Source organism: Arachis hypogaea, chromosome 17 (genome assembly GCF_003086295.3).
Source record: "Arachis hypogaea cultivar Tifrunner chromosome 17, arahy.Tifrunner.gnm2.J5K5, whole genome shotgun sequence".
Taxonomy (NCBI): Eukaryota; Viridiplantae; Streptophyta; class Magnoliopsida; order Fabales; family Fabaceae; genus Arachis; species Arachis hypogaea.
In genome coordinates this window covers 126,684,381-126,696,498 of record NC_092052.1, presented here as the reverse complement: position 1 = coordinate 126,696,498, position 12,118 = coordinate 126,684,381, and the positions used below count along the sequence as shown (strand labels likewise).

Below are 12,118 nucleotides of genomic sequence, written 5' to 3'. Positions count from 1 at the left end.
TAAAGTGGATGTTTTAGTTCTCAACTAAAATTAATCACTCCGTTAGTATTTAATGTTTTCTGGTGTCAGACAAAATGATCCTTCCGTTAGATTGGTATGTTAAAGTCTAACGGCGAAGTCCAACGTGTCACATTGAGTTGATGACACAAATGGTAAGTGACACGTGAAAAAGCAGATAAAGTGGTCCCTATGTTGAATTGTACAAAAACGACAATGAAAAATTGCATATAGCCATGAAACGACGTGTGAAATCAAATTCTTCTTCTTCCTCTTGCCAAAACCCTAAATTATCGAAAGCTATAGTTGTTAACAATGACAACCGGAAAAAGTTGTGGAAGTTCATATCAGCGGCGAGTTAAAGCTAGTGGTGACGGAAGTGTTAGCAGTGGTTCTGCCCACGGTGGTAGGTTCAGAGTCGCCAGAAGAAAAATTCGAGATGTCATTACAGAGTCTATGCCATAATTGTAGAGTTTGAAACGGAGAAAAATATGAAAAGACCTTTCTTTGGCTGTCCTTTTTTGAAGGTAATGTATCGATGATTTTAAACTTTTTTTGTATGCAAAACATTATTTCTGATAATGTTGTACCCTAAACCCTTCTATCTGTATGGGTAGGAGAAAACTCCCCACTGTGATTTTTTTGTGTGGTTTGATAGGGTATTTCAATGTGATGGTCATGGTGGAGAAGATGATGATGCTCTTGCGGAGAAGGTGAAGAAGCTGAAAGAATTGCTTGATGTATTTGAGAAGAAGAACAAGAATGCCGTTGAGAATAGACGATGGTTTGGGTGCTGCAGTCCTGTGTTCTTTTTCATTCTAGGATTTATGATATGTGTTCTTGTAGGTAGGATTTAGGTAGATTGAGGAAGATTTTATCTTATGTTATATAGTTGAATAAGTAATTACAGTGTTAGCTTTTGTTTATGCAACACTAATCTGTAAGTGCTAGGACAAGCAATGAACGATGAGTAGGTGAATGATGAGTATTTGCTGATAGAGAAAAGTTGTATTAGAAATGAAATAAAATCAGACGTACTTAAATTTAAGTACCATACTTTCATTCCATATAACCAAAGTTTTAAACAAAAAGGTAGTTAGTCTTTAAGTTTTTGCTAGGACTAATAAGATATTCCACCAAAAAAGTGCAGTGACATGCATTATCAACATAATAACCAAACATAGACAGATCACATTGTCTCAATAAGATGCACTAACAACATAACAAAATATGACAAAGTTGTATTAAACTCATAAAACTACGTTAACATAGTAGGATCAAATCTATTTTGGAAACCTTAGTCCAGGTGTTGGCATGAACTTGAAGATTCTTGAAGCTGTGCTAGAACTTGTAGCAGCAAGTGTTTCAGGTGATGCTGATTGGGTAGGCCTCTGTGGTGCTGCGGAGATGGTTGGACTTGGAGAAGGTGCTGAAGTAGATGGTGGGGTAGGTGTTGGAGTAGAATGTGGCCTCCTAATTGGTTGTTTAGGTCTTGGAGGGTAAATGTTGATGGGGGTGCAACACGGTTTGACATGTTAGTTGTTTGCTCCTAATACAACACAAAATAACCAAATTGTTAGACTTTTTGATTCCCAACTAAACAGTTTATCTGACATATAGATCCCCAAATAAGAAATTTATTAGGCAAATGGATCCCTAAGGATCAAGCCAATCAGTCACTATCACATTGAAGATCATATGAATGCAGGTAGCATGACAACAACACGATCATAACAAATTCAATTGATATTTTACCTGTGGCAGTGGTTGGGATGCTATTTGGGAGACTTGGACTTCATCTTGTGATGGTGGAGCAGATGAAGTATTTTTTTTTAGCTGTTGGCTGTCCATTTCTCTTGACCTTTCGGGGGTGGTTTAGACTTTGGTGGTCCCTTGCATGTCTTTGCATTGTGACCACTCTGACCACATTTTTGGCAAGTAACCATGAATGTTCTTCTTCCCTTTTGTCACATCTGGTGAATCCTCAATAAGATTAGGTTTTCTCTTTTTCTTGGTTGGGCACCCAGGTGGTCTCTTAATGGTGGGTGGCTTTGGAGCCAAGAGATTACTCTTTTTTCAATACTCCTCTGAGTTGACTGTCTGATTACATGTCCATATGTGGCTCTAAATGCATCCATTTTGAGCCAAGGGTGCACATAAGGTTCTGGCCTATCACACCTCTTTTATATAGTTGTCAATGCATGAACACATGAAATTCCTGCTCAAGATTATCAAGCAGTAACATCAGATAAGCAAGTACATGTTAAACAACAAAACAAATTATTACATGTTAAAATCACAACTCACAAAAAATGAATAATACATCAAATTATTATCTGTTAGTTGCCACAAATTGCAAACTACAAGTGTGCCTTCCAAGATGCACACCAACTTTTTTTTAGTGTTTCTGGACTTCGAATACATTACGATTGTTGTCACCAGTCCACTGAGCTGTCCAGAACTTAGTATCCTTCATAATATCTTCCATTTTCCTCTGCTGAATTGGTGCCAATACTCTAGTGTATGTGCTTAGAACCTTCTTATGCTTGGCCATTCTTCTCATCAAGTAGCAACGGATCTCTTCCAATATGGTAAGAATGGATTTTCCCCTGTAGTGGTTTATTTTGGCGTTCCAAACTTCAATCATGTTGTTTGTCACGTTGTCAAGCTTAGGCCAATAGCTGAAATGGGCTTTGGTCCAACAAGATGGTTGGAAATTTGCAAGATAGGCCATGCACCCTCATTCATTCTCTTCAGCCGCTGTATGTGATGCTGGAATTCAGCATCTGTGCTACTCCTTGCACATGCCCAAACCATCAGAGATTGGATCATCAGAAAAGACATCGGCCTCTCTATTGTCATCAGTGTATTCTTCATTCATGTTGTTATTACCGTCATCTCTCTGACCGAAATTCATCTCATCTTCTTCCGACCATTCAACATCTTCCATTATTGGGTGGTCAAAAAACAAGTACAACTCATTAGTTTCTCTGTCCTCCCTCTTTGCATCACACATCTCTCTAATTTTTTTATCTCCATAAATAGGGTGTAAGCTTGCTTCCATGCTAGGGGCTCTTGGATCATACCAACACATCTTCTTGAATTCATGGTAGCCAAGATCTTCAAACAATTTCTTCAAGTCAAAGTAATTCACTAAGTCCAGATCCATCGGAGGAAATCTTTTTACATTGCCATTAAGATAGAGAAGTTCATCCTTGTTATCTTTGACAAAGCTCCTCCCATGTTGAAACACAGGGGTAACCCACTCAGTCATCTGTAATTTACAAAGATGGAATAGCACTATCAATGTCAGAATACTAAACGTTACCCTTAAATTCGAAACTTCTACCTAGTAATGGCATACCAAACCCTACTTCTCTTATTTGGATAAAATTTCATAATTAGATTAATCCATCAATACAATGTGTTTATCATGAAATATTGAGTCTTTTTCATGTTAACCTCATATATCTATGCACCACAACTCTTATCAGTAACACATGTGAAACAGTATCAAAGAATCAAAAACAATTTTTATTTCCAGCAACTAATAGTATTCTAATAGAAACAATTACTACATGGTCACACCGTTAAACAATGGCAACAATGATCAACTATACCATCAACAACTTAATAGATAAACTCATAACTATACTAACCTCGACCAGTGGTAGTGGTGAGCGATACACTCACAGTATCTTCTTCTGCAATAACTCTGACTCGTTCAAACCCTAGCGTCGACAATGTCAATGGAGGTGGTCGGAGGACTACAAGTTGACGTGGTGGTGGCTTTCTTAGTAAAACCTAGGAGAAAAAAGGGAGTTCAGAGTAATTTCGTTTTGGTGGAGGGAAGGTGATGAGTAGAATTTACGCAACATAAATTCCTCCGGCAAGTATACCGGATCGCTAAGTTATAACTCACTGTTGAGTGAGGTCGATCCCACAGGGATTGATGGATCAAGCAACTTTAGTTAAATGGTTTCTTTAGTCAAACAAATATTTGATGATTTTGTGTGATTAACTCAACAGAAAAGTAAATGACATAGAAAGTAAAAGTGCTGAATCTAAATGACTGAATAATAAAGGGCAAAAAGTAAATTGCAGAATAGTAAAGAGCGGAAACTTAAATGACAAGAAAGTAAAGGCAAGAATGTAAATGAAGGGAATGTAAATTGCATGAAAGTAAAAGGGATTTTGGGTATTGGGAATTAAAGGAAACTAGAAATTCAGAGGAATTTAAATGAAGAAGAATAATGGGTAAGATTCATTAGAGGTTGGAGATGTCATGATTCTTCATGAATCAATGGGTTTCAACTTCCTCTCAATCATATGAAGTAGATCCATGGCAGATTATAAATAATTGAATTCCAATTTCTCTTAACACAATCAATCGCCAATCTTTTGATCTAATTGTTCACGAGAAGAGCTGAAACTCAATTTCTAATCCAAAGGCCACATAACCTTCAGGATCTCAATTCAAAGCGGTTATATGTCACGTACCAACTAAGAATGTATTGATCAAGTAGATTATGAGAGTTAAGCCTCAAACTAAATCCTATGATCCCTTTCTCAAGGCTCACATAGAAATTCAAGTAGATCCAATCCCCCCTCTCAGTAGTAATTGGATCTATGAAGCACAAAAGCTTTCCCTTAGATAAACAACAATTGAATTGGGAAGAAGAAGAATTGCATTAATTCATTGGAATTACAACAGCGCCCTCCCCTAATGAGTGGGGGTTTAGTTGATCATCGCTCTAAGAGAACTTGAAAGAAATTGAAAGTGCATGAAAGTAAAACTACGCTAAGTACAAGCAAGTACAGAAATGTAAAGTGTAGTGATCTAATTCCTACTCCATAAGCCTTCTCTTGAAGTTCAAAACTTCATCTATTTATAGCACTTTCTCCCAAAGTCTTTACTTGATGTACTTGGGCTTTTGGACTTTGTAATTCTGGCGATTGGACCTGGCACTTGGTGCTGAGCGTGAAAAGTGAGCGCCAATTATTGTGCGTACGCACCAAGGGTTATGAGTACGCTCCTTTGCAATTTTCACCAGTTGTGCGTATGCATGAAGGGTTGGGCGCACGCACAAGTCCAAATTTCTTCTTGAATTACTCATCAATGACGCTCACTTGCGAGCTTGAGTGCGAGCGCTGGGGGCGAGCGTGACATCTCCCAGGAGAGCGCTACGCTTGCTCAAGAGCATCACCCAAAGAGCGTTGTGCACATGAAGATTGGCGCTCTCCAGCAAGCTTGCTAGAGAGCGCCACTTGAGAGCGTGGCATTGAGCTTCCTTGGATTGTTCATCGAAGACGCTCTCTGGAGAGCTTGAGTGAGAGCGTGGTGAGCGAGCGTGACACTTCCAGGAGAGCGCTAAGTTTGCTCAAGAGCGCCCTTTGAGAGAGTGACATTGGCATTGTTGGTGATTGGCGCTCTCCAGCAAGCTTGCTGGAAAGCGCCCAAAACGAGCGTGACACTGAGGTTGGTGTGCTTGTCTTGGCGCTCTTGAGAGAGCTTGAGATGGAGAGTGGTGTATGCAAGTGGCACTCTCCAGCAAGCTTGCTGGAGAGCTAGTGGGGAGCGTGGGATAGCTTATGAGTGAGGCTTTTGACAAAGGTTGGCAAGGTGTGGTGAAGGTTGCTGAGGTTGGGCAAGGTTGTTGAGGTTAGTGACAAGGTTGGGGAGAGTTGTGACAAGGTGTGGTGTGGCTTGACGGTGTCAAGGCAAGGTGACAAGGGGTGGTGCTGTCAAGGCATGATGTGAAGTGGCGCTAGTGTGCGAGCGTGGAAGCAAGTGCCCTTCAATTTTAGTGCTGATTTTCCCCGCGACGCGTACCCGTCGTCCATGTGTACGCATCGTCCACGTGTACGCGTCGTCCTTGATTATGGCGCTCTCCAACAAGTGTGGACACGAGCGTGATGGCGAGCGCTGGGTCTTAGCGCTCTTGGAGGCGAGCGTTGCAACGAGCGTGGCGCTATCAGCCTTATCACGCGTACGCGTTGCCCACGCGTACGCGTGACCCTTGTATTTTCACCTTATGACGCGTACGCGTGACCCTTAACGAAGGCGCTCTTGGACAAGCACTGCAACGAATGCTAAAGGAGAGCGTTGATGCCTCTCAGGACTCTATATCTGTGCCCCTGTCACAAACCAAAAAAAGTGCATCAAAGTGTTGGTATTTCATGATTTAACTCAAGGTTTTCTATCCTATCCAAATGCATGAAATCACTTAATCAAACCATCTTTTAAATACCACTTCTTGCATTTTATAGCTCTTGTTGTTTCATGAATTAACCACAATTTCCATTTATTTTTTATGCATTACTTCATGCAGAGATATCTCATAAAATTTTATTGTTTATTAACTACATTTGCACAAAATAAGACTAAAAATTACTAATAATAACAAGTAAAACCAACAATGATACTCATGCATCCGAAGGCCAAAGAGATGCTTCAGTCTTGATAGACTCTTCCTTTCACAAAACGATGTCGTGTCCTATTCCAAAATGTAGCATTTTGTATCAATCCGTCCAGGGACCAATTTGTCCTAATGAAACACGTGGAACTTAATGGCTGACTCATCACAGTCATGCGACACATCACCTCTTTTTGTTAGTGGTTAACGGAGATGAGAAAAAAATGATCAATTTGTCTGACGCCAAAAAACGTTGAGGACTAACGGAGTGATTAATTTTAGTTGGGAACTAAAACGTCCACTTTAGAATTCCTTAGGGATCAATTTGGGTATATACTCTTCTATTAATTCATCATGTAAAATTTAACGGTGGTGTTTATATGTATTGTTCCTTCTGCTATGACATAAATAAAACATGTCACAACAGATAATAACTTTTGGAGCAAAACTTCACTTGTTTTAGTAGAATTCGTAATAAATAAAGAATAGTTGATAAACGTTATATGAAAACTATATCCTTTCCATACTTACGTGACAACAACGAAACATGCACTCCCAATTTTGTTTCATTTTGTACTATTCATTGATAAAAAATATATGTCCAATATTTATTATCGTGAATGATCTAATTGATATTTTTTTTTTCCTTCAAAAACTAATTAATCAAAGATCAAAATTCTTGAAAATCTAATTGTCACTTCCCTAGTAATCTTTTCATATTCGAGTCACTAATTCACTATGAGTGTTTTAATATGCATCCCAAGAAGAATTCGAATGTCTCTATTTTAATATCTTATCAGGGTCCATGGTTCAAATTGTAGCCTTTCCTGTATTTCTTTAAATTGTTTTCCCTTTTTCATAAAAAATTCTATTTTAAGTTTTGCAACAAAAGATGAACAAAATTTGCCTACCAAATACTAGATTAATAAGATTTTCTTATACAAGATCTTCATCTGCGGTTGCAAAATCTTCAAAATTGAAAGCTTATAGTAATTAAATGGGATAAGTATTGTTTTGGTCCTTCACGTTAAGGGTCGGAATCAAAACCGTCCCCAACGTAATTTTCGATTTAGAATCATACTTAACGTTTTTTTTTTTTATTAAAATCGTCCTTTTAATTTTTTTTGGACAAAAATACCCTCACCATTACCAGCACAATTACCTCCTCCACCAACACCAACACCGCCACCACAACCACCACCAGCACCACCACTAACACCAACACCAACAACCACAACCACAACCACCACCACCCCCACCAAGACCACCACCAAGAAAGCAGAAAACAACACCAAACAGAAATAGAAACAACACCAAACAGAAACAGAAAACAAGAAAGCAGAAGCAAGGTGTGAGGCGGAGGCGGCGAGGCGTGAGGCGGAGGCGGCAACGTGAGGCGGCGACGCGGAGGCGGCAGAAGCGAGGCGGAGGCGGCGACGTGAGGCGGCGACGCGGAGGCGGCAAGGCGTGAGGCGGCGACGCGGAGGCGGCAAGGCGTGAGGTGGCAGAAGCGAGGCGGAGGCGGCGAGGCGAGGCGGCAAGGCAGACTCCAACGGCAGTGGCTCGCCGTCCCCCTGCCCCCTCTCCCCTTCCCCTTCCTCCTCCCCCTCTCCCCTTCCCCCCACCCCCACCCTCACCCCGCGTCCTTTCCCCCTTCCCCCTTCGCCGTCGCCGTCCCCCTCCCCCCTTTCCCCTTCCCCCCACCCTGAACCCGCGTCCCCTTCATTTTCTTCCTCTTCTTCTTCGGCTTCTTCCACTTCCCCTCCTCCCTCTCTTCGCCGCCGGCGTCATCTCCCCGCCGTCCCCCCATCCCCCCCCCCCATCCCTTTCCCCCTTCCCTCCCCTCCCCCTTCATATACCCTTTTCTTCCCTCCCCCAACGCGTTTTCTTTTTTTTTTTAATTTTATAATTTTTTTATTATAGGGGTAGTTTAGGAATAAATTAAAATTTTATTAGAAATGATGATTTTAAATTCAAATACGACTTTAAAGATGATTTTAAATCAAAATATACACCAGAGACAGGTTCGATTCCGACCCTCAACGTGAGGGACCAAAACAATACTTATCCCTAATTAAATCTTTTCGTGCTTTTAATCATTTGCCCCCACACAAGGTACAATATTGAATAGAGGAAATTCTGCATTGTTGTGTACTGAGAGATGAGAGATGGGGAGATGAGAGAGATGAGAGAAATTCAACAATTCGACATATAAAAAGTTCACTATAACATTTGTATCAAGGTTGCATACCAATACTAAGAGAGGTTTTAAAATAACTAATAAATTAAAGGCAAAAACAAGAAAATAAAATGAAAATACTAGGGTAAAGAACCTACATAAATTACAAGTGTCCCCAAAGGTGCTACCATCAATTTCTTAGAGCTGTAAGAATTGATAACAGAGAACCTAGTTACTAGTATTACTGATATAGATCATGGAGCAGAAAAATATAGTAAAGCACCAAATGATGAGATGGTAAGCATGTCGTTAGAAACTCAAATTCCCATGGTTGTTTTTATCAACATCCACAAATCAGTTCAAAGAGTTACAAATGAGTATGCAATAGATAAGAGCACCTATGACAGACAAAGCAACAGGGCCAAAGCCACCACAAAATTGACAAAAATATTACAATGCCACAGGGATCATCAACTTGACAAGTAATAACACAAGTGCAGATGTCATGGCGGATGATGGAATAACCAAGGAGCAAGCGGCAGAAGCACCAGAAGAAAGCGCGCTAATAGGACCATTTGCCGGCGGGAATCCTGGAAGACCTGTTGTTGAAGGAACCACTGAGGATTTGGGCGTTCCTAGACCGATTCCATCTGATTGAGGTGCTGGTGCTGGTGCTAGTTCTGAATCTCTCCTTATAGATGTAGGTGGGGCAATGAGAGGGGGGAATTCCCTAGACCCTGCAGCATCATTGAAAATATATTTAGAAGACATCTAAAAACTTGCATTTTTTTTTCAGGGTGAGTTCGGGAGAGTGGGAAACAGATTAAATCAGGAATTACAATCTACAAAATAGACCCTTCTTGACCACCCCACCAGCCTCTAGAACAAATTAAAGATTGCTATACTTCCCGCATTCACCTTAATCTCGATAATAATGCTAGACAATACTAAATTTAAGCTCCTCTAGTTTCCACAAACAGTTTCTACTTCAAGTTTGCATACAGCGTTCATCACAGAGTATAGGTGTCGTGTGTTTAGACTAGGTATTTTCAGGTTTCAAACAACTTAGAATCTTCATATCACTTGAGCAGCTTTCAAGTTAAAAAGAAAGAAGTTATATTTCAAAATTAACCAGCTTCCAAATGTTCAGGCTAAGGATAATATAATGAACATAAAAATGACAGAAATTCAGACATCCAACATTTTGTACTTTTGTCCCCTCAATATTGAGGCAACTTCAAGCAGTGGAATAGAAAACCTAGCAGTAGCACTAAAATTTGCTGGCGTTCCACCTAATGTAAACCCAAAATGAAGAAGAATTCCATTTTTCTTTTCTTAATTTGACAACAGAACAATTCATTTATAATCGGTGTAATGGAAACATGATTAGAAATGAAGAATGCAATCTTATGACACATTTGGAATCTAAATATATAAATTGTTGTTACAATCTGACCTGGACATCGAGGTTGAAGGGATGGTGTCAACCTGCAGGTTGGCAGGAATGAACGAATAAACTTAAAAGTGCAATCAACAAAATAGATACTACTGATATCTATCAACGAGGAAAGCAGGTGCAACGAGTATAAACATACATTGTCATTATGGTTCCATTAACAATGCCATCATAGTTACAAGAAGTAACATTGCAGCCGCCACTACCTTGTTGGATCGTAACATTCCCAAGCATAAGATTGCTGTTTTTACATTGCATGCTGGAGCAAGAAACAGCCAGCGAAGCCGGCATACAATACAAACTGCAGAAAGAGTGAAAAAACCCAAATGCACTATAGTTAGAAACAGAAAATTTCGAACCTCCATGTTTACCCTCATACCAAACTTGTGAACCTAGAAGAGAATCTAAAATTATTTACAAGGAGGAAATAACTATATTGCAAAACACAAAAAAAATGACAAAGGTGCCAAGTAAGTACTTAAGATCCCGCGGTCCACAGCTACACTGCACACAATGCCCTGCTGTAATGGCATAACTTCCATTGGGAACAAGCAAGCCAAAATCAGAAGAAGATCTTGGGAAATTTGAAGCACAAGCTACAACAAGAAACAAATACTGTTACCAATTGAATTGAAGAACGAGTCACAAGCAAGGACCAAAACATATACATAACGAATTCAAAAAAAAAAAAACATCAATCTAAAAATGTTGACAAACACAAGCCTAAAACTCAAAATTGATGAGTAATATTGGGTGTGCATTGGATTAAAATTCCTTCCAAGTCCCCATTTTAGAGAAAGGGCTTTACCAAACCACAACATCAACCCGAAATTGCATAGCCAATTCCTTAAAAACGTTTTTCTTTTCTTTTTAATAAACGCAATTACAAAACAGACCCTAAGAAAACAAAAATTCCTAACCACCTATATATACAAATCAAGGATCACAGCAACAAAAGAGAGGTAACCAAAACAAACCAATCATAATCCAAAACAGGAAATTTTACCCGGAATTGGAATGGCAAGAATATCACCATCAGTAATAGCAGTACTTCCCATGGCATTAACATCCATCAAATCAGTTAAAGTAGTGAAATACCTGGCCGCAATAGCAGCCAAAGAATCAACAGGCTGAACCACATAGGACATGTAAATCGCTGGAAGTGAATTATCAGTGCCATTAAAACAAGTACAAGGAAGAGGCACCAGAAGGCTCTGACCCACATCAAGAACCGAAGGGTCACTTATGGAGTTAGCCTCCGAAAGCTGGTCCGCAGATACCAAACCTCCATATACAGAGTCTGCAATGGAAGAAAGCGTGTCCGAAGGGCGAGTCCTGTAATGCGTTGAAACCGATTTTCGGATCCCGTCGACGCAGGAGCATGAAATTGGAACCTTGATGAAGAGCTTGGAAGGGAGAATATGGTGCTCCACGTCAGGGTAAGATATGTCGATGGCGTTTGCGGTGAGGAGAGAAATAGGGTCGATTTGAAAGAGTGAAGCTACCTCGGAGACTTTAAGGTCGGTGTAGAGTGTGTAGCCTAAGAGCGCGTTGCATGAGTCGTTGTTGGTGCAGGGTTCTATGGTGGATTTGCATGTTGCTGGTTTGGGAGCTGTGAGAATCTGCAAGAGTAGCAAGAACAAAGTGCAGTGAAGAATGGTGTCTTGCTTTGGCATTCTTAGCATAAAAAAAGTGAATTTCTTTTTCGGGATGGAGATTTTCTAGGGTTTGTTTGGAAGAAGAAGAAGGAGAAGAGTGCTTGAATGGGGTGAAAAAAAGGAGCTTGGTGTGTTTTTTCAAAAGGAGTTAAACCAAACAGGGTACAATGTGTGTCGTATAGTTGCTCTGCAACGTGTTTAAGTGGAGAGAAGAAAAAGGGTTTAGGGTTTTCTGCGTTTTGTGTGATTGGGTTGTTGGTTTTGTTTGTTCCAGTGAGAAGGAAGAGTGTTGGAGAGTGGAAAAGGTTTTGATTTCAGAGTGAAAGAGAAAAGAGAGAAGAGAGAGAGGTTTGAGTGAGTGAGTGAGTAGGAGACAGGTGGGTTGCATAGTTAGAAGGACAAGGACAGGGAC

At 40.1% G+C, this 12,118-nt stretch overlaps 1 protein-coding gene across 1 annotated transcript; it reads right to left on the bottom strand.

The window, feature by feature from the left end:
- Positions 1–8,901: 8,901 nt before the first annotated feature.
- Positions 8,902–12,118, bottom strand: LOC112764701 (lysM domain-containing GPI-anchored protein 1). The gene is made up of 5 exons (XM_025810435.3): positions 11,055–12,118; positions 10,527–10,644; positions 10,188–10,349; positions 10,049–10,080; positions 8,902–9,329 (listed from the first exon to the last, which is right to left on the bottom strand). The coding sequence occupies exons 1-5, from the start codon at positions 11,731–11,733 to the stop codon at positions 9,043–9,045; spliced, it is 1,278 nt and encodes a 425-aa protein (XP_025666220.1). The 5' UTR covers positions 11,734–12,118; the 3' UTR covers positions 8,902–9,042.

Bases quoted from the DNA above. Each gene is read 5' to 3' on its own strand.
- LOC112764701 (XM_025810435.3), bottom strand. From the start codon at position 11,733: ATGCTAAGAATGCCAAAGCAAGACACCATTCTTCACTGCACTTTGTTC. The intron at 10,645-11,054 runs GTAAAATTTCCT...TTCTTGTTGTAG, and splicing joins TCTTGCCATTCCAATTCCGG to CTTGTGCTTCAAATTTCCCA. The intron at 10,350-10,526 runs GTACTTACTTGG...CTCTTTCTGCAG, and splicing joins TGTGGACCGCGGGATCTTAA to TTTGTATTGTATGCCGGCTT.